We start from the raw sequence: 23,315 nt of genomic DNA, 5'->3' as shown, positions 1-23,315 counted from the left end.
ACATGAAAACATTTGAATACATTATATTGTCTAAAATATTTGAGCTCGTTGATCCTAACACTTCTTGAGACGAGCATGATTACAAAAGAACATGCATGAAAGAAAATGATTCCTCTAAGTTACATGGAGGAGATGAGTAACTGAGTAACAGTATCATATTCAACGCATTGTTATTGAGATATACACATTTTAAACTAAAGCTTAACAATCTAGTTTGTCTCTTGAGTCTTGTTAGTGCTGAGTCTTGTATTACCAGCTACCCTTAAGGTTAAGGTTGCTTGTCTGTATAAAACTTATGGGTACATTTTTCCATGATGAGTTAAATTCTGCAGTGAATATCACCTTTGTTCTCTCTGTAAAGCGAATATATCCTCTTCATTTCCACAACTAACACATTGCTTATTAAATGCTCTTCAAACCAATCAAAAAGCTTCACTCTACCTTTGTTCCTCAGCTCCACAATCTGGTTTTCACTGTCCTTCAGCCTGGCTTCCAGAGCTGGCAGTTTTTCTTTCATGGCGTTCAACTCTGTCAGTTGATCACTCATGTTTGGACAGCGGTATGTCATGTTTCAGCTTAGATTGTCCCTGCCCAAAGTCAGACTGCAGAACAGAGACTTAACCAGGAAGTCGATCTTAAAATTGCTCAATCTCCTCACCACCTTGTCCCTAGTACAGTATGATCCAAACAGATTTGGAAACAGTTTTTCTTCAACTAACATACTCAAAAATGAATGCCTCAGGTGTGTGTGTATGTGTGTGTGTGTGTGTGTGTGTGTGTGTGTAATAGTGTCTTCACTGGTGCTCAGCTTCTCATCAAAGCCCTAATTTGGACCCTGCTTACAAGTCTAGTTAGAGTTATTAGGACATTGAATGTTGATTATATTGAATAATACAATGCATTTAAATGTATGCTTGAACTTCATTGCCTGCAGTCCAAACACACACATAAATAGAAGTGCATATCATTTTAAAATAACAACAACAAACAGCATTTGTTGGAAAATACTTTTGTCTTTAATATGAGAACAGAAACAAATTAATTTGTAATTTTTTCCGCGATATCCCAATAGTTTTCCAAAATTATAATAATCTTAAGACTGTCCAGTGATTTTAGGTTTATTCTCTTTAATATAGTTGGATAAAGTGTTTGTTTCTTCTCTTCATCCAGTAGAAAACAAGTCATCGAAACCGAAAATGACAAAGGGGTGAACCCCGGTCTGTGACATTAGGTAGGAAACATCAGGGATGTTAGCCCCTCTGTCAGCCTCTTTGCTCACATTCATTGTGAATCTCAGAGGTGAGAGATTAGCATATTTGAATACAATAACAAACATTTTAATCTGCAACCCTGTTCATCAACAGTGATGCAAATCCTCTGCTTCTTTGAAAATCTCCCTCTCTGACTGACAGTAAAAGTTTCCCATCGGGTCATCATGTTTGTCCCTCACAGGAAACCGTACAGGAAGCAAACAGACACAACTTGTGTTTGCTGCAAGATGATAGAAAAAAAATAAAAAGGTGCTACTTTTGGGTTTTGCCATTTCTGGCTAAATTATTGTGAAGTGAAAGATGGTGGTCAACATTTATTCATCATCGTCGTCGTCATCGTCGTCATCATCGTCATCATCGTCATCATCGTCATCATCCTCGTCGTCGTCGTCATCATCGTCGTCATCATCATCCTCGTCATCATCCTCGTCATCATCGTCGTCGTCGTCGTCGTCGTCATCGTCATCATCGTCGTCGTCGTCGTCGTCCTCATCGTCATCATCATCTGGGTCGATCTTTCCGGACAGAACGTCCTCGATCCACTGCTCGAGCTCGTCAGCTGTTGGCATGTCGTCCTGGTCATCCATTTCCATCCACACGCTGTCGGCCTGCCAACGACGGGAAAACAAAAATACTCACTTCATGACAACATGACTTCCAGTGCCCAGTTTACAGCTCAATAAGAGGCTCAAATGATGAGTAAAGTTGCAGACATTTTGGTGATTTTACAATGTGTCGAAAATTTGAACAGAGCTTTTTAAAGGTAGCTGAAGTGTTTTTCTTTTTACTCTTCAGATAACTTGAAATCAGTTTTTTTTAATTTGAGGTTTTGGCAAAGGCTGAGAGAGGTTGCTTACGTCCTCAACATCAACCACACCAATGTGAGGAGAAGAGAGTTCGATGCCGAAGGTCTTCTCCCAGTACGGCACCAGCTGAAAGAGAGATACAGACAGATGGTTATAGGTTTATACATCCTAATGCAATTATGAATGACATCAACGGATTTTGAATGAAAACATATCTTTATAAATCAGGTGCAAAAAAAATACAAGACAACAAAATGATCAGTGAGTGAGAGATCCACACCAGGGGGAAGTTGTCGGGGTCGATCCAGATGATGCTGAGGTTGGGGTTGTCGGTGTTCTCGCGTGCCACCTCCTTCAGGATTTCCAGGAACTCAAAACCGTCTAAAGAACAGTTCAAATGTCAGGTACGGTTTGTGAGCCCGGTACCCTACAGTATTTGGCTATAGATATTTGATCGTCCAGCTGATCGAATCCCTATGTGGATATTCTCAATGCTATATAAAGAGGCACTGGGGTAGACTTTTACCTGTGTCATCTTCCTCGGCAAAGGCAACAATGTGCTCTCCATCAATGTCATCCTCCTGTGAACACAAAAAGAAGGATGAGACGGGGATGCTCTATACTTCCACTCCAGATTGACTGATAGGACATATAAGTTTTATTGGAGAAGAGAAGGAACATTGTTCAACAGATGACTTTTTGAATAACAGTTTCAGATCTCTTACCCAGATCTCATACATGCTGTGGGGCTCAAGCTTCCTCAGTGTAGGCCTGAAACATTCAACAAAAAAGCATCGAAAATAGTTATTATCCATTGATTTATACTGTGGAAAAAACACTTGTTTGAAGAAATGACATTACTGTTTTCCCATATGAAAGGTCCCAAAAAAAGCATAAAAATGTCATATGATTATCAGAAGTTATTGTGTAAATTCTGCAGTGATAGAATAAGTACTTCGTAAAACTAGCAATACTGGCAAAAGTCCTGTATTCAAACGCTTATTTAAAATGGCAATAGTCTGCCATACAACTTGGAAATACTCAGGTTTGAATAGTAGCCACTTTAAGTAAAAGTACAAAAGCATTGTTATCAAAACATAGATAAAGTAAAAGTACTCATGATACAGAACGTCCCACTTCAGAAATATATATGTTGTATTACTGGATTATAACGTATTGATGTGCTCATCACTTTAATGTTGTAACTGGTAAAGATGGAGCTCATTTTGATTGCCTCCAAATTTTAATGGAGTTCAAGTAGAAGGTAGCATAAACTGGAAATACTACTAAAGTACAAGTACCTCAATACATGTACATAGTAACACGCAGCGTCTCACCTGTCATGCTGTTCAATGTACTCAATGAGCTCAGACTCGAGGTAGGGCTTTCCTGGAATGCAGACGGGATGCTCCATGAAGGGCTCGTAGAAGTCCACTTCATTCAACTTCAGCTTCAGCTTCTTGGCGATCTGAAATAATGTTAAGAGAGATGACGGGCAGGAAACACAACAACGTTTAAAAATCTTAAAAATTGCATTTGCTAGCACAGTGCAGAGACAAACTCAAATTCTAATCCACGCAAATACTCAAATAAACAATTCAAACCTTGGGGTCAAACGTGGCGAAGAATTTGACGAAGGGGTGGAACTCCTCGGCGGCGTCGTCGTACTCAATGAAGTCTGGATGGGGAAAATCAGGGAGAACATCATATTGAGCTCATATCAGCAGTTTCTTGGCAGTCGTCGGATCATAAACTTTCACCTACGAGGAGATCTCTCGCTCCTGAAATAGCCAACCAGCTTGATGACCTCGTCCATGTTGTGGAAACCCTTCAGCTCGCGCTCGTTGTCGATGATCTCCACGGCGTCCTCGACCACCTGACACCAGACATTTTTTAATCAGTTCTTACATCGGGGTGCAACAGTTATGACAAAAAAAACGTGGTCTTCATTTACCCACAGTGCTTTGCACCTGACCAGACATGACTTACATCGTAGAGGAACTCCACCAGGGTGTCGGCCGCCAGCTCTCCATCGTACTCGATGATCTCATTGTCGGCAAATATGTAGATGCTCTCCACCTCATCCAGACCTGCAGAGACACAGGCATTACACCATCATACCGGGAAGATTATAACACATATTCTGATAGTAAAGGTATAAGCAGATAGAATTAGTTTACACTCGCTGAAGGAACTTCCATATTTTCATTGGTGAAGGTAAAGATTGATTTATCACAGAGCTTTCTATTGCTGGTTTGTGTCAAGATGGACTCTTCTTTAAAAAGAAGAAGTCTACAAACATAGAAGCACATTTCAGTTTGTCACATATTCATATAACAGATTATTCATGCATTGGTTTGGGTTTACAGCTGCCATTACAAAGAAGCTGTGACATCATTCGTCAACACTTGAGGGCAGACTTGTTTCATACATAGTCTGTATTCACTTTAATACAGATTGAATCCCATATTTAGAAAGAATGTCCAATGTTAACATTTACTATTAACAGACTTTACACTTATTATTGGATTTTCAGTCCATCCAGCTTTTGTTTTGTCAATTATGACAATCAGACCACGTTTTCACCACCAATTCCCTGTCAGTGATTGGCATTAAAGTTTACCAAGCTTCTTGGCAACATTAGAATCCTTCTTTTCGTCCACCAGGCCGAACCCAATGTCCTCTTCTTCGAAGTCGCCCAGAACTTGGGCTGCGAGCTGGACAGAGAGAGAGAGAGAGAGAGCGAGAGAGAGAGAGAGAGAGAGAGAGAGAGAGGGGAAAGTGAAGGGGATGAAGAGGAAGTTGTATTTAGTATCACATGACAACTGATTCTATCTCTGACTGATCTCAGCGTCTCATCTGTCCATGATGGACCTTTCCTAGTCTCAGAACTCCATTGAAAGCACACTTTCAGTTTCATTTACACGAGCAACCCCTTTGGCATTTCATCTTAATTTCAAGGCCTTAAAATCAAAAGCTTTAGATTGCTGCCTTGCACTTTCTAAAACGGAGTGAAACCGAAGCCAACAATTGACAGACCTCGTAGCCGGCGTGAGAGGAGCACAGACAGCGGGGTTTCCAGAAGAACAAGAGGGGCAGAACTTGAGCCAACTATGTCGAAGGGGGAAGAGGCGCTGCAACAGGTGTGGTGGAAAGGAGAGGAGCGCACACTTTGCGAAAGTAAAGCTGCCGCATACGTGCACATATACTGTACATACTGTAAATATACAGACCTAAGCGATAAACAGCACTGTATTTCTCACAGCTTTATACAAATCCACATTGCCGTTTTCCACTTTCAATGCTATAGTTTGCGCTCCATTTTATCGATTTAGCGTGAAAAGATGACCGCCCCGTTAAATGCGAGGTTACACTCTGAATGAAGTGAGTCATAAGCGTTATGTAGCGCCTTGCAAAGCAGCATTGCCAAATAGATAACATTCATATGCGGGCAAGTGCCCCAAAGCCCCTGCAACAAATAGCTAGTGCAGTATGAATGGTATGTGCTATGTTGCTCTTCACAGGCAATCTATAATGCCATCCATTATTTTGGGCTCCACAGTTGAGATACATTAGGTCATGATTGGACTCAGCGCCAATTCTTCTCTAATCTGGTTAGGAGGATTGGCCTCATTACTTTGAAACCCTAAAGCAAGATAATCGCCATGTAACAGCTGATGGGAAAGGTTCCATTCAGGGGAAGGCTTCTTTTTACTTCCAAGGGTAAAATGAACATGTTTCCTAGTTCCTATTCTGCTTAGCTGTGCTGATAGTTTCAGTTTAATCTGCTGAGTTCAGTATTTTGGGAAATACACCTTAATGCCAAGAGTCACATCTGTCAGTTCGGGGTGAAGCTACAGCCAGCAGCCAGCAGCTGAACTCCTGAAGTTCTGCTGTTTTGACCTGTTCTCACTCCCTATGCCTCAAATACCGCGGCTTGATCTGCATCTCACACCGACGCACAGTTCCTCTGGTGAATTAGTCAAACGCACACAGGACTTTCATCCCGGAAACCACTGTTCGTGTCTCGGGTGAAACTAAAAGCGAACGTTGACTGTTCGTCACGTCAGTCAAGTTGACTTCAACCACACTATTCTCCTGAACACATCAAACTAATGACAACATAGTTATGAATATCAAATTCCATATCTGCCCTGTAAATCCTACACACTGGTCCTTTTTAAAGAGGACATATTAGGCAGCAGAAGTTATAGAGAAACACAACCATTCTGAACACTTTCTGTCAATGGATGGAGCAGCATTAGTAAACTCTGCTGTAGCAGATACACTGTATTACTGCAGAAGAACTTTAAAGAAGAGCATAGACAAGACAATGCCAAAGACTCTGCATAACATGTTCATCCAAAACTATTCCCCTCCCTGTTGCCGCATGGCATGGCCATATTCTTAACACTGGGGTATTTATAAAAGAGGAGAAGTTCTGGGTGCTCGCAGTGGGGTGGAAGCGAAGCAGGGAGTCCTACAGCTATATAAGGGCGTGTAAGAAAGCATGTTGAGGAGCAGAAATGAAGATCTGTTACATATAGGAAAGGGTGTGGAAAGGGAAGGAGGGGAAGGCAGACTGGGCTGATGAATGGAAGGAGACAGTTGACACGCTTAACGCTTCGCAGCCGTCATCTCCTTCTAGTTTCGTCCTCCCTCAATCATCTCTCGTTTCTGCTTTCTGGCATCATTGCCTCTCACCGTCACCTCCTATCTGTCCCATCTGGATATTTTGTCCTGACACCCTTCCTCATCTGTTCCCTCGCCATCATCCCGACCTCCGTCCAGAAGTCTGGGCGCACGGAGCCAAGTGAGAGGTCACCAGTTTGTAAACGCTTGGCTCCGTCTCTCAGTGCCCAGTCAGTGTCAGCTTGTCGGGGGACACAAGTTGAGGGCAGAGTGCCATGGTGAGTTGTCAAAAGTGAGTTGGCACTTGGCTGTGGCACCGGATGATGAGCTAGGAGAGGGTGGAGGGATCGCAGTGCAGTAGAGGGGGTCACGTTTCTTGTTATATAGCCGTCCACATGCTTACTCAACACTACTCGATGCAGGTTAGCCTGCAGTTTGTTTACTTTGGTGAAACTGCTGCACTGGTTGGACTCATTGAATTAGTGCCATGACGCTCTGTTTAAATACCACCTGACACAAGCGTAAAAAGTTACACATTCTCCTGACAACACTGTAAAACGCAACAAATTCCAACTGAAATAAGCATAGTGTAACGCAATGACCATTAACAGCGTAGCTACCGTAAATAAACCATAAACCTCAGCTGACTTTCTTACGTTACATTACGAAACAAGCGTAACAACGTTACGTAACAAGCGTAAAGTTGTCTCCTGGGTGCAGGTCCTGTGTTCGATTGACCCCTCCAACCGGCCCTTAGTGGACGCACGCACGTTACACTCGCTATTATACCACATATTATACCATATCACTTGCTCTGACCGAGTGCAAAAATGTCGACGTTGAATGTATTCATGGTCCTGGTGATGAGCTGTATACATGCATCCATCCAGCAGTCTTTCTTCACTCCCTCTACCGTATGTGTCGTTGACTCTTCTAGGGTTGCATTCTCTATCACCGGTGTAAATCTGAGCCTCTAACTGAGTCTGTTTGGTTTGTCGCTCCCGTGGAGGCCTTGTCTGCTTCTTTAGTAAACAACCGAGCAGTTTGATGAGTCAAACGTTTGTACGTGTGCGTCACCTTATGATGCAAGTCACTCAGTGAGAACCCCCGGGACACAAACACACACTCACAGACTCTAGTAGCTTCCACGCCAGCTGCCGAGAAACAGCCAGCTCTGCAGTTAGCTTTTATCGTCATTAATATTTGCATCCAAAGTTTAAAATATTCTGAGCTGTGAGGGAGTGTGTGTACATTTGTGTGTGTACAGTGCACATATGTATTGACGTGGTTAAATGCAGGTAAACCGTATTGCACGTTTTAGCACATTTATAAAAGCATGCGTGCTTTACATTACAGGAATTTTTAAATTTTAGCGCGAAACACCTTGATGTTTATAAAGAAGCAAATACGTTTTTAATCAAATTGTACAATCCTCCAAAAAACGCTTCTCAACACTGTTCACTGCAATAAGAATAACAGAAACAAAAGGTTGCATGGTGGGAAGAGCAGTTAAAAAGTCAAAACCCTACAGTGTGCCTTGGTATATGTTTAACAGTAAAAGTATGTGTGCCAGTACACAAACTAGTGGGTAATAGTGGGCAGCAAAATCACACATCCTATTAAAATGTTCTCTAACATGCTACCACCCAAAAAATTGCTGAATCTGTAAATCAAGGAACATTAATAGGTTTTCAAAGCAACACGATTCCCCATCGTCCTGTATGAGCAAATGTCCTGGCATCTGTGCAAAAATTAGAAGTTCAGCCTGCATGCTTTAACCCCCCCCCCCCCCAGCCAGATGGTAAATTAATAATGGCTGCTGCACATCAGGACTCCACACTGTGCTGTTACATAACACTGCACCAGGGTGGACATGACAGATTCAGATACAACAACGTTGTATCAGCTAGTGTAGCTGCACTGTTTGTAAAGCTGGCGATCCAGAATTGTGCACAGAAATAATGCTCTTGAACGTTTCTGGAGACTTTAAATCTAAAGGAAATCTTGTCGTCTGATTCTTTAAACGTGGCGTTGTGTATTTTCCCTTTTCCAACTCGGTCTGGTGGGAGATGTGATGAAACGCACGGAAAGCTGTTGGAAATCTCACAGGCACACAAGCTGATTCACCACAACACACTGTGAGGACACGTGTGTCTGGGACCATCTGTGTATGACTCACTCAGACAGCAACAAGCCATATTACAAACATCTCGCACAACAATCTCAGCTATTAAAGTCGGGTTTATGAGTCACGTAGAAGCCAGCAGGTGTTGCATGCAACAAACTTTTCAAAGGACGAGCAGGTGCGTTTATTTGACTCAAGTTATTTTGATTTGATAGGTGACGATACTGTAGAAAAGTGATCTTTACTGCTGAAATTAAAATGTTTTACACGCCATAGTAGGAAATGTGCGTCTGCAGCTGATAACATTAATGACTGCCATGTTGCATTTGAGGGTCGCAGTAAATCACGTCGGTTATTAGGCATGCACAAACCCACTGAAATACATAAATAGGCCTATTTCACACAAAACAACACTGTCAAATAATAAGTTGAACTATGGCTGAATTCCATTTAGCTGATTCAGTTTCCTGGTGTCGTGCATGCCGCTCAGTGTCCCACTGACGAGGCTTACTGGGACATGTGACCCTGTGCTATTCCTACTATGAGGAGTCTGCTTTGTATTATGGGTTATAAAATGGAGCAATCCTTAATTAAAATTATTAATAACTCTTCTCTAAGACACGTTAATAGGACAAGTGCTGTGACAATCATTTGCAGCTCTATAAATATATCTTGTGAATGGGGTGATAAAGTAGCAAGAAGCAGAGAGGTTCACTTACACTCTGCGATGTAAAGCACTTACGCGCCGCACTCTCAGTGCTATCTTTATTCAGGCCCGTCTCGTTGTGGCATGAAGATGAAAGTCAGGGTTTCGACGTCGTAATCACATTTACATTTTTCATGATGCACCTTCACCTCCTACATTTCCTTGACATTTTTCTCCCGTGAATAAGTGATGAGAAGACATTCGCTGATACGAATAACGGAGGAGGGGGAGAAGCAGAAAAAAGGAGCATTTAGTGGGAGAAGCAAAAAGATAATACACACGTTATGTTGAGGGTCATTTATAAATGATGTGCAGCACGACAGTACTGTATGCACACTGCATGTCGCATGGTGCAAACACAGTATGTGTTTGTAGCATGAAGACGGTGAAGACGGTGAGTCAACCATTGGGTTGGGAGCGGCGGGGACATGGCAGGGGTAAATTTAGGATGACAGAAACAGCATGCGGCCTCTCATGCCTTGCAAAACAGGAACTATTTTGGCCTGTTGTTGGGAGCTGCTGACAGGTTCCTCACTGAGCTGCAAAGCTCCCGCCTCAGCAAATTTTGATGAAATGCGGAGAACCTTTTGGAAGCGGAGACACTCTTTGTGGACATTTGATTCAAAGTTACCATGAGGAGCTTTCAACCGGTCATGAAACAGTCTCAGTGTAATTCTGATGCCTTTATATGACGTATATGAGTTCACCATCTGTGGCCACTACAGAACTGTAGAGCAGGATTTCTTTCATGAGTTGGTGGATATGAGCCACTCAATACTCGCTATCGCAGCCACACTTCAGGTGCAGGCGAGAGCTGCTCGATGGAGCGCTAGCGTTGATGAAGCCATCGAGTGTTTTTTTCACCAACCCAGATTGCAGATGCCGTCTGTAGTGGCTGCTCGTGAGGTTCACAGGTCGTCGCATGGAGTCGGCATTGTATACAGGACATATGAGTTCATTCTGACCCTGATTTACACTTTCTGTGAACAGAGAATTGCAAAGAGCTTAACAGAGCTTTCAATAGCCTGGTTACTAACAACATGAACCAATTTATCTTTATATCCCACCCCTCTTAGTTATTTAGCCCGGGAAATAGGCAAGTTGCAAGACAGAGAACGGACGGCTGACTCATTTAAAAACAAGAATCTTGTAAAAAGGGTCTTGAATTTGCACATGGCAGCTGTATACATGATATACTACAGTGATTCGGCAAACGATCAATTCCTTTAGCAACTGTTTAGAATTAGAAAAAGGGGGAGTTGATCAAAGGTGCACACAGAGCAAATTATGGCATTTTAGATATTCAGATATTTTAGGGCAATATTTCCAACCTGGTCTCACAGAAATATGTGAAATGACCTCGACCTCTTAGCAGAGCAGTACATGGTGGTGGCACGTGTAAAATGACATGTTTGCACCACAGAAACAATGCCAATGAAAAGTCAATTTGGATCGTTCTTTGGTGGACACACAAATTAAACACATCTTGGTGAAATTGCAACGGTCAGAGTTACGTTTGTGACATTTTTCATAAACGTAACTGAGCGGTTTTGCTGCATAAACTTAAATTTACGTACATATTTTAAGGCCACTCCATTATTTCTATGTTTTACTGCTCTCAATGCTTCCACTGGGGTAGCAGAAGAGCCACAGAACATACTGACGGGAGCTTTGCTTTGTAATCCCATATTTACATTCATGACAGCGATTGTTTTTATGAAGACGGATTTAAACGGATTAAACGGCTACGTTTGGTAAAAAGCTTAATTACAACCACACGAAAACAAATTATTCTCTCAAAAACATAACCTGCAAGCAAAATAATTTAGGATGCACAACTAATAACTGCAGTGCGTTTTCTTTTCTTTTTTATTTATCTACATCTTATTTTATCTATATGCATTTATACGTGCTGTTACTGTGCTTTACATTTGATTGACTTAAAATGAAAGTTTTGGTTGCATTTAGAGGTTGCATTCTCTCCATCCATCAATTCCATCCACTATTGTTTAAGATGAAAGCATGAAATGTTTTGTGCCGGTGAAAAGGAGCTCCGACATTCAGTTTGCAGAGCGGTTACCACAGCGACAGTCTGACCTTTTCCCAGCTCTCTCAGTAGATGGAGGCAGATTAGAAAAGACAAAGCAGGAGGACGATTCGCTGCACGTTATGAGACTGCGTGTTGACTTGCCTTGTGTGCACCTGGGTCACCTTTCTCAGCTAATAACATGAGGGGGTAAAAAGGAGAAGAAACAGCCCTGGAGCAGTCTTTACCTTACGCTCATCTCTTTGTACTACGGGGTGTCTGGTGGCAATGTAATGATCAATGAATTCAGGCTTTTTCTTCTGTTCCAGTCACGGTGCTGTTCATACTGCTGGGAATATTTGCAATAGAAGCCAAGCTAGCAACTTTGTGGTGCAGTGCATGGAGCTAACCGTTAGCTTCAGCAGGATAACATGCTCACAATGACAATGGATTTACATTTGTTATAGCATCAAACCCAAAGTACAGAATATCACTAGTTTGGTCCTAAACAAAAGCTATTTTACAAATGTTGACCTGATGGTGTCTCTATATAAAAAGTGTATCTAGGACCAACTTAATGGCAAATCTACCAACGGTCGTCAAGATATTACCCTAAAAAAACTAAAATGTCAACCTTATGGTAAACCCAGAGGAAAAGTCAGGGGATCACCAAAGTTATCAGGCGTTATCCTCTGGGGACCATGAAAATCAGCAAAAAAATGTCACAACAACCCAATTAAACAGTTGTTGAGATATTTGAGTGTGGAAGCGTTGGACTAACAAGTAAAAGATCACTGCAATCTGAGCTGTGTGGAGTGCAGTGATTGATGAGCACATTAACAGTATGTTGTATGACAAAGGTCAGAGTTCAAACAGAGAGAGAGAGAATGAGTATTCAGAAAGCAGACAGAAAGTCAGAGACATCATAATCAGTACCAGCGTTTTCAACATTAAATGGGGATTTTTTATATTTCAAATGTAATAATTTGACTGTGTTTAACATCCAATCATATTAATTCATGCCAAAACTGTTTGCAACTGCAGCTCCCTCAACCTCCTCCTTATGTGCTGTATTTCTTTGTTTTTTAGTGTTAACTAAGATTAAATATTCACGTGTGTTTTAGTTCTGTCAGCAGAAGCAAAGTCACACATTCCCATACAAAGCCAAAACATATTAACTATTATCTTATGTTGTCATCATTCAGCCCACGACCCTTTAGTGGATTTAAAAGCTCAGCCTTCCATAGCATATCACAGCTGTGAGGACAGACTGGCTTATTGTTCACAGACTAAGATACCAGTTGGGGTTAAAGGTGACATGTTGCACATATTTTGGCAGTGACAGGATAATTCTCTCAACCACACGACCTATTTGAGTGGAAAATGCAGAGATCACTGCCGTGTCTGCACTGTAACCTTCTCTGTCAACATAAGCATTTGTAAAACATGACGATCTTGTGATAGCTCTACTATATAATACGTATATTCAAGCTGACAAATGCGTGGAGAAAAACAATCTACTTGTGGCAGCGCCTGCAAGATACTGTATGTAGACTAATTTGCTGAATCTAATTTACTCTGTTTCTATCAAAGAGGGAGCTGTGGGTTGGAAGATGGAGACAGGCCATTTACTTTCCTGTGTGCCTAACAGTGTGAGTAAAACCCCAATGAAACAGCTCCAGGAAGCACATCTTCAAATTTTCTGCTCCGGCACGAAAGTAGAGTCACAAACTGAAAACATGCATTGATCCAGCAAAACGTAAGTTACACTCAACTGAAAGTATGGATTTTTTATGAATAGTGTAATTGTACAGTGTGGTGCAGGCAGATACAATTTGATTCCCTTTAATCATTAATGCTTCCTCATTCATAGGTGGTAATGACCAGCTATTTTAAGCATCCCGCCCTGAGCAGCTCTAGTGCTCTTTCCTGATTGGCTGTATGGTCACAACTGGCAGGAAGTCAGTAATAGAGTGACAGTCCAGGGCAGGGACCCACTCCAGTAAGCATCTATTTCTCAAGCCAAGAAGCACAACTTGGCAGCACCGATAGGACATTGATCCGGCAATGACTTGGGTGTGTGAATGATGGTTTAGGATTCAAGCCTGCACCCAGAGGGGTTGCGTAATACCAAACAGAACAGTGTGTGTTGCCTGAGAGAACTGATGGAGCAGTGGGAGCAGTAGTTGAGGTGAGATATGGCTCTAAACTTTCTGTCTGTCCCAGGAGGGCTTTTAGCCTCTTGCTAAGCATGCATAGCTGTCCCGGGCTATTTACAGAGGTGACTTATGCAGGCCAGTGTAAGGTACACTGCGCCTTTGTAAGAAGACACTGCTGCTCTGACAGGCAGAGGATTACTGTGGTGAATACAGTGGCTGACAGTGGGGCCCAGGTGCATCGGCTGCAGGGCCGGCAAGTAAAGAGTTTATTAGATTTATTTGTCCAATAAGGGTTCCCAGAGCATGCATTGTCTTTTTCTACTGCCCGCTGATTAGCAGCAGTACTGGAGTAAGTTCAGAGTTCATAAGCACCTCAACAATGGCAGTTGAAGAACGAAAGGCTTTTAAACTGAGCTGTATGATGCACCATATCTGCAAACATAATCTCCAATACAAGACATAGGAAGTACAACATATTCAAGTTTGTCCTGGAATTTTGCTCAATATAGATAAATTTAACTTTCATTTGAATATGGATTTAGAGGAGGTTTTGTACTAATGTAGTATCCAATCACAGGAATACATCCATCTATGGTATCTTAGATTATTTGGTTAGCAATGACTGACTTGGTCTGAACCTGCCGTGAAACGCTTCCTGAATGCCATGAAAGTGAATAACTTGCACAATTACCAAACAGACAAAAAGGAGATAAGTGATGTGTGAGGCACTTTGAGGTCTGTCATTTTATTGGCAGTCACCATACAGACTCTACAGTAGCTATATGAGCTATAGGCTATCCTGACTAGCATGATGAAGGCCGAGGAAGGCTTGGAACAAACAAGGTTGTACAAAGTGTCCTGTGATCACATCTAAAGGCAAAAGTGTTTAGCGCTATTCCGAATGGCCACATTGTGGGATTTTCTGTTACAGAGAGTTGAAATAATGGTTGGAATCATTCTCATAGTCAGTGCTTCCCTCCAGCCTGTCTCCTGTTCCAACATTTTCAACCTGCCTCCTTTAGGTCCGCATCTATCCAGTCATACTTGGCAGGCTGCCACACCTAAAGGGTCCACGAAACCCCAACTTCTCCTCGCCCCATATTTTCCACCTGTTCCGCGTTGCCTTCTTCCTTACCTGTCAACATCCGTAAACCCACTTATCTGAAACTCTAAGTGCAAAAGCCATGACTGCATCCAGGAATCTCAAACTGGAGCCAAATTCTCCATGTGAAACCCTTCCCTTCTTTCCCAGCTTCCCACTGTGACCCTTGCCCCACATGGGCCCACCAATCCATCCACTGTCATGCTTTGGCGGAGACCCACCTCCAAAGCCAGCTCCTCTATCTGAAACTGCTTCATGGCACTGCGGTTCCCGTCCACGTTTTTGTGGTAGTAGATCACCATCACGTCGTACTTCTTCATGACGGACTTGTAGTTCTTGGCATTGAGGTCATGGACGCGGTCTTTGCCATCGTACTTGGGGATCTCCAAGCCAATTTCCCCCCAGGTCAGGGTCCCCAAGGATAGGAAGACCCCCAAAAACACCCAGCCCCACTTCATGGCTACCTGGTGGTCACAACGCCTCTTCTCAGAGCCTTAAGTAGAAGGGGAAAAAATACGCAAGTTGGTGTTAAGCAGGGAGAGTTAGGAACACAGTCCGCTTCCTTTCCCCACCGGCTAGAGAAGAGCAGGTCTGACGGTGACAATCCCCCCTTTAAAAAAGAGCTACACGTGGTTTTGCTAATGCCACTTGCCAAAAAATGGGGGAGGGGCCCTTTTTGGGGGACGCAAATCAGTATGTGAGTAGGTTGAGATCCCACTCGCCCAAGAGCCGTGAACAAGCCAGACGGGCTGCTAAAAAAGTAAGACGACAGCGAGTGGGATGGGGGGGGCTCCTGAGCAGTGGTCCGAAAAATAGCAGGGGTAGTAAGATGGGAGGGGCCATGCTTAGGTTATACGGCCACCTGTTTAAAGCCGTGGCTATCAAAAGGGACAGTGGTTGTGTTGGGTGTTTGGAGAGCCACAGATACCAGCTCAGTGTCTTGGAGGACTGAAGGTATAGATGGACGTACGATGAGAGCTTGGGGAAATAGGAGCTCCAAGATGCCATTCCCATATTAAGTTTTGCAGAGGAGCCGGACTCTCGCTAAAAATAAGGCCTCGTGTGGGACAACGTTGTGGAAAAGATGGCGTCCATGCAGAGGGTCAGAGGGTAGCCTGTTGCTTCATAGGCGCAGATGGACGGAGACGAATGGAGACATAGAGTCGTGCACACAGTTGTTGGTGCATCTACGGCTAATCCAAGCAGGGTGTGTGTGTTGTTGAAGTCGCACTGGAATTGAATGGCTTTAATAACTGATTGTTGTTGCTATAATAGTAATTCATGCAAAGAATTTAGTGAATATTTAAATTTCATCTTTTTTTTCAAGTTGCTGGACTACTGTTTAACACATGAGACGGTGTTGACCAGTTTTACCAAAGTCTTTGCCATAAATATGGATAGTCAACAGTCAGATTATGGAGTATTATGTTGTTTTTTGTAAGATTACAACAGCTGCAACCGCTGCACTCTCATCCAGTGTAAATATTTGACCATTGTTTGACTTTGGCAGTAACTTGATAGAAGCACAGATTGGAAACAGGGTTTGAAAGCATATTTATTGTGGAAAAACTGGAGCAAAAATATGGGAAATGATAACCATTCTCTGGTGTCAAAATTGCAACTTTACCTCGAGTTAGCTGTAGTCTAATTACACTTTGTACCGACCTGATCATAAATGTAGTTTAAACTTAAATCAGAGGCACCAAGAAACCCAAGAAATGTCATGAGCAATGCTGTCACGAGGTTATTATTGTTTGGATGCATTCATTTCTGGTCTCTCGTCAGTAAACCGTCAAGAGTTTTCTGAGTTTAATTGAAAAAAGAGGTGATACATTATGTGTCTTGTGGAACGGCTGATGCACCGATGTCACTCTCATATTTCTGTACATTCGTGCACGTGGAGCATATTTTGGAAGAGAGAAAGATGGATGTAAGGCGCAGTGTGAGATCTTGTCAGCTATTCATTTACAATGAGAAAAGGGAGAGGGCGGCTATTAATAACAATATGTAATATGATCAGCGCTCTCCTCCTGCCAGCATGGCGGGTCAGTGTGTCTGTTTAGATGCCAGAGGGGGTGTGGGGGTGTGGGGGTGGGTACTTGCTGGGGGTCTCCAGCATTATGATAGTGTGAGAAATAAAAAAAATAAAATTGTCTGTTTCGTAAAGTTCTGCGATTCACAATAAGTTGTTGATGTTTTTGAATATCTTGGATTAAAGGTAAAGGTTGAATTTGTTCTATAAAGACAATGGTTCTACTTAATCACATTAAAGGGGTAATCTAGAAATGTATTATTAAACTTCCAAGAAGTTTGGGGACAAAATAAAATTGTCAAAATCTGTGCAGTAGAAGCGGAAATGTTCTGGCCTTAATTACCTAATGAGTCAAACTCTAATAAAGACGCAAGAGAAGAACATCTTTTGTTAGACACTCACTGTCTGTTAAGTAGAAGAAGTTTAGCCCACACATCCATGTTTTCGTAGGAAATATACTTACTTTATGCTTGTGTTATTTTTTTTAAACATTTCAAGTTTATTTTTCCAACAAAAAAAAAGAAACAGCAAGGATGAAACATTCAACATTGGAAGCATTGAACTGATAAACTGGTGGGTCAGATAATACAAACTCAGTCAAACATTGTTCACACCCTCAGAAAGAAATAATGACTGGATGGCTTCCATTACACGTAATTTGGTTACAACTAAAGACTCATCATGAGTACATGGTGGCAGAGTTAACACAGACATAGAAGCACAACCTTCACTGTATTCAGCTCCTATCATCTCATCAAGGGGGGAAAGGTTTACAACAAGACTTTTACTGACATTTTCCCTTAAATGTTCACACATGTGTGACTCAGAGCCAGTATGCATATCTGTATGTGTAGATGCATGATTGTGACAGTGTCCTCCCCCCCCCCAACTGTTGCACCTCTGAGGTAAATAGCACCCTCCGCTGGCAGTTGCACTAATTATTTTCATCATTACATGTCTTCACCCTCTCATCCCTCCGTCACTCTCTTTTGAAGTCGACTCACACAAGATGAGTAATGATACGAGCATCTGTACAGTTTGTGCCGAGGTCGTTAAACTCTGTGAGTGTGTGTGTTTGTGTGCTGTTTCCACGGCGACTGGAGCGTTGACTAACACAGCTCGCTTCGTCAGATGTGAAAGCACAACACACACACACACGGTACAGCAAATATATTTCATTTTGTGGATTTGAAGCGGTGAAGCGAAGAGAATGAAGTCCATCTATCGGTTCCAATTATTATGTTGTTAGTTTGGTTTAGGAAGAACAGTCTGAAGATGGAGAAAGAAATAAAAAAAATAAAAGAGAAAAAGGGGGGGCCCCCCCCCCCCCCCCTGAGCTGAGACGAAGGTGGAGGATGGAAACTCTGGGCTGAATCTTCCTGGACATCCTGAAGGTTGTGGTGCGTGGTGAGGTGGGTGCGTTGAGCAATGGTGGGTCTGAATAACATTAACAGAATGACACCCAGGGATGGATTGGCTCGAGGAACCGCTGACCACGGTAAAGTCAGAATTGTGAATGCAGTGATTTTGACAGCGTGGGTGAAAGAGAAGATTGGCCTGCAGGACAGGCTGCTGGCAACATTTCAAATCAACTCGCTCCATTCAACTTCGTTGGATGTTATTTTGAAAGACAGCATAATGGATTTTTTTTCATGGGCCTTCATCTTTAAAATTAAGAGCACGCTCATGCAGCTCCCATCCTTGGATCAGCACAACGGACAGCAGCCAAAGTGCCAATCAACGATAATGAGGGAAACTCTCAACATTGTTTGACCAAATATCTCTATCGATATTGCGTCGATTTTGTAGGGTTGACTTTTGATGCTTTTACAAAATAGTTACACAATGAGATAAATAATCACCCGTAACTTGGATACAATAACTAAGTGGTTAAAGGCAAATAATAGAACAGCCAGAACAGTCTGGTAAGTTAAGAAAATGATATAACTTTACTGTAATGCAGCCTTTAAAACCAGAAAACATCATGTTCATGTTCCTCTTCTGAATCCCATAAACATACAGCAGATGTTTTCATAAAAGATTAGTTTGACTCATAGTTTATGTAATCTGACTAAGATGCCAGATCAGACCCAAGTCACAACCCCACACACACACACACACACACACACACACACACACACATCACCACCTCCCACCAGGACCGGTCTGGCCCTGGTGTCCGCTCCCTCTCTGTCCCACACCCACGGTCCGTATGCTGGCAGAGATGTTGCTAAGCCTCTCCACTCTCTCCTGCTCCGACACCGACACACACCAACATGCCCAAATGTTTGTAAAAGAAATGATGCACGTAAGATGCACGTAAAAGCAACACTGGTAAAAAAAAAAACACATAGATGCACAGTAGAAATAGATGTAGATGTAAAGATAAATATATGTAAAAGAGACTCTCAAAAACACACACACACACACACACACACACACACACACACACACACACATCTCTCTCTCTCTTGGTAAAGTGGTGGGTTGGCACTGTGAAACATTGGCCAGCCTCTCAATGCTGGTGTCCAAGCAACCAGAGAGGGCAGAAAAGACTGCTCTCACACACACACACACACACACACACGCACACACACACACTTGCATGCACAAAGCACAGAAAGATTGTATGTATATATATATATATATATATATATATATATATATGTATGTGCAAAAAAATCTTTGACATGCAATTTTATATCACTAGCAGTTGAGGCTTTGACATCTCCAGGAGAATGGGGGGCGTGTGCAGCGGCTGTGAGTGAGCCACATTCTTTACAGTTCAGAAGTCCCGGTCTCTCAGGTGAGACACTCTGAGCAGCTGTCAGACTCCACATGTCTTCCAGGACGGCACTCGGCTGTGAATGAAAGGGCAGTGCAGTTTGATTTTCATGAAAGATTCAATAGCTCACTCACTGTCCACGACTGAATTTTGCCTCAGTGCAGTTCAAGAAATGGCAGACACAATGAAATATAGCATGCTTTGAAATGCATTTATGTTTCCTTAAATATTTCTATATACAATTTTGTGTATAAATTGCAAGTAAGTATTATTATATATGGTATGATTACCTTTTCTGACACTTGTTTCCATCTTTACAAAGGTAAATATCATAAAGCCGACTGTAGATGCTGCTCTTGCAATGCTTCATATAATGTAATAACTGGGGATAAATTTGTATCCCCTATTCATTTTATTTTTTATCCACTTATTTAATTTTTTTTCACTTTTAAGGAAGGCTTTGCCCATTTTTTCTAAAAGATGAAAAATATCCCAAAAAAGAAAGAAACTGACATCATTCCTGAGATATGGGGCTGCAATGCATCATGTTTGCAGTCGCCTTGTATTTTTTTTTGTTGACGCCGTGGTTTTAGCACGATACTGCTCCTACATCTCCAACTCCTTCGGGCTGCGCAGAGTGAATCCCCCAGTCGCACATCACCCACGTCGGCACACACGGGACGACGTTTGTATCCACTGGGAATATTTGGCTGGTCAGTGAATAAAATGTGATCCTATAATGCAAAGAAAGTGCACACCTAACAGGGCCCTTCACAGCTCAATTTATGAATAGAGGACATCTGTGCCTGGAGGTAATGTCTGACTCTTCTTGCCAATACTGTGAGAATTTTTAGTCTCTGTCAAGAAATGTCAATATGAAAAGACTCTCTGACAGTTGTCTGATAACTGGAGGATGAGATGTTGCTTAGGAACCGAAAAACCCGACAGACTGACTGATCAAGCTTCAGACCAAACAGTTGGCGTGTGTAGGACGGGTATACGCGCTGTAGTAAGTGTGCGTGTTATGTGTGTGTGTGTGTGTGTGTGTGTGTGTGTGTGTGCGTGTGAGCTGTGTAAATGTGTGAAGGGATGTAGAGAGAGACGGTGAGGGGAAAATGCAAATGTCAATCAAGTCAAATCCAGAGTCTGAAGCAGATGGTCGTTCATTCAGAGGGACAGTCTTTTATGGCATGTGTAAATTAGAGAAACATTTTGTGGCCATGAGTTAATATTGTCTGAATAAATAATAAATAAACAAGTCATTCTTGGCTATAATGCCAGATTCGCAGAATTATCAACATTCTGTCTGCATATAAAATAGCTCCACTACCTCAACCCGCTACAACAGTAAAATCCTGCTTTTACATTAATGCATGAGAATTATTAATATATTTATTCAATAGTATAACAGTCACAAAGTACATTTCCGTGCATGAAGTGCTTTTACTTTTAATATGTTAAAGCTACTACAAGGAACCTTCATTCCGTGTTGATTCTGGCGGGCCCTGTGGACGAAAGTGGTAGTGTTTCCGAGCACCAGACTCCGTTTAGAAAAGTTCTCATTTTAATGCTGCAGGGTTTGACAGTCTGCTCCTCTCAGTCCTGGTTCTGGTTCTCCCGTGCCTCTCTTCTCCCTAGTGAGCCCAACAATACGGCCTGGACCTCCAGCAGAGTGGTGTCTGTGTTGGCTCCCAGCGGGGGCCAGCAGAGCAGCAAAGCAGAGCTCCGCTCCTGGTCAGGAGCCATTCGTATGGAATCTGACCCGATGGCACCAATGACAAGCTTTAGGACTAACTTCATGGAAATAGCCAATCTCCTCTGTGATGGACTGGTTTTCTCATGGAGGTAATTTAGAAGCATAGTATTAAATTGAGACAATTTAACAACCAGTTAAAAGTTCCCTCACAGTAACATTGAGTAAGTTATCTGAATAATTCCTCCACCACTGACTGAGCACTACTTTATTACCTCTTTCCTCTGTGTTTGGACTTCATCATCCTCGAGCCTCAGATCACTAATCGGTATACGGGACGTGTCAGAGAATGAACATGTTTTTAAAAAGCACCTTTTGAATTTGACTGTATTTACCTTCACAACTTGTTTTTTGCGAGATTCTTTCATTTCAGTTGGCCTGGATCATTTTTTGTGGAATCTCTTGCAAAGCCCGCCTCCCTTAGTGTTCCAGATTTACAATAATCCTTCTCGTTATCACTCAAATTAACTTTGAGACTCTTTTCCCTCTATAAAGCCCCACGAACCACGCACAGCCTGGCGAGCTAACCCCACTGAAATAGTCGTGTGCTTCAAGAAAAAGACTTTGTCTGTCTTTTTGCAACCAGCTGAATGATGCACGCCCCCCCCCCCACACACACACACACACACACACACACACACACACGCGCAGCTACAAATTGTGTTGTGATTAATGAGCTGCAATCAATACCTCTGCAGGTATTGATTGTCGCATTAGGTGAGCAACACCTAATGCGACAACCCTTTCAGGCCGTGATTGCAGATTGTCATTGTGCCCGGGCTAACAGGCCTTGTGGGGATGGTATAATTTAGGAACTGCTGGTAATTTAGACCAGTTATCATTAAGCGGATGTCTAACCCAGACTTGGCCTTATGCAGCTGAAGCGGTGGAAGCCGAAGCACAAATCAATAATACAAAAATGACTCCGGGAGAAAGTGTTGAGATGTGAATGTGGACAGCGGGAGACTTCATCAAATGTGACTTCTCCGACTAAATCAGTTCATCTTTGTAGATTCTTTGGCCCTCTTTTCACGTATTTGACATAATATCGAACATCTTGGGTAAAAAATAAGAGTGACGATGAAAGAGAAACTCAAACCGGTCCTTATTGTCGTGTTAATAAAATGTGTCACATGTCATGTGTGATGAGCCCCTTTCCTGACACGGTACGGAAATAAAAACCCTTTGGTTCAGTCATTACTCATCACAGCACCAGACAACGTCACCGGGATGCGATTAGAGCCACGACCGTGTGACACTTCTAGACAAGGCTGGAGGAGTGTTTCAGGAGGAGGCCTAACAAAGCTCCGAGTGACTCGAGTCACCCCGACGAGATATCGGATCTTGATTGGTGTCGATCGTTTTCTCAAAGGCACGATGATTATCTCGAAATCCTCTCAAGACTTTATGTGTATCTACGACCAAACTATGGAAAGAATCTACCAACAGAACCAAGAGGAATAAACACAAATCATTAATTGATGAAACATTTACGTGTGAAGCCCTTGAGCTCAAAGCAACACGTTCACACTGTTGTCTGGTAATTGCACAATTCAAAAAGGGCCTAATAATCACCATGATTGTTCATTGTAGTAGTGGCATTTTTTGTCATTTAATCACAGAAGCGAGCGCAGCAGAAAGCATTAAACAGTGTCATGGTTTAACAAGGGAGGGCAGGGTTTGTCTCTCTGTCATCAACAGGCGGCTTTGTGCGGTTTGTCATCGCCGCTCTGAGCTCCACCGTCTCCGTGTTCATAATGGGGTCTGATGCCCTCAGCTGCTGGCCTGCACTCAGTGCTGCCGGTGATTAGGCCTCGGCGTTTAATTTCTGCCGCAGAGTCGGTGTCATCGCGTGGGAAGGGCGAGGAGGGAGGAGGGACAGGGGGGGGAGCGAAAGAGAGGGGGAGGGGTGACAACA

The 23,315-nt window shown here is 42.6% G+C and overlaps 1 protein-coding gene across 1 annotated transcript; it reads right to left on the bottom strand.

Moving 5' to 3' along the window:
• Positions 1–1,015: 1,015 nt before the first annotated feature.
• Positions 1,016–15,389, bottom strand: casq1b (calsequestrin 1b). The gene is made up of 11 exons (XM_031851230.1): positions 15,049–15,389; positions 4,701–4,794; positions 4,067–4,167; positions 3,842–3,953; positions 3,682–3,755; positions 3,415–3,545; positions 2,803–2,848; positions 2,604–2,658; positions 2,358–2,458; positions 2,129–2,203; positions 1,016–1,879 (listed from the first exon to the last, which is right to left on the bottom strand). The coding sequence occupies exons 1-11, from the start codon at positions 15,283–15,285 to the stop codon at positions 1,586–1,588; spliced, it is 1,320 nt and encodes a 439-aa protein (XP_031707090.1). The 5' UTR covers positions 15,286–15,389; the 3' UTR covers positions 1,016–1,585.
• Positions 15,390–23,315: the final 7,926 nt, after the last annotated feature.

This window comes from Anarrhichthys ocellatus, unplaced genomic scaffold (assembly GCF_004355925.1).
Source record: "Anarrhichthys ocellatus isolate YVR2014 unplaced genomic scaffold, GSC_Weel_1.0 scaffold11, whole genome shotgun sequence".
Classification (NCBI taxonomy): Eukaryota; Metazoa; Chordata; class Actinopteri; order Perciformes; family Anarhichadidae; genus Anarrhichthys; species Anarrhichthys ocellatus.
The sequence above is the reverse complement of the archived record's forward strand: the minus strand, read 5'-3'. Positions and strand labels throughout refer to the sequence as shown.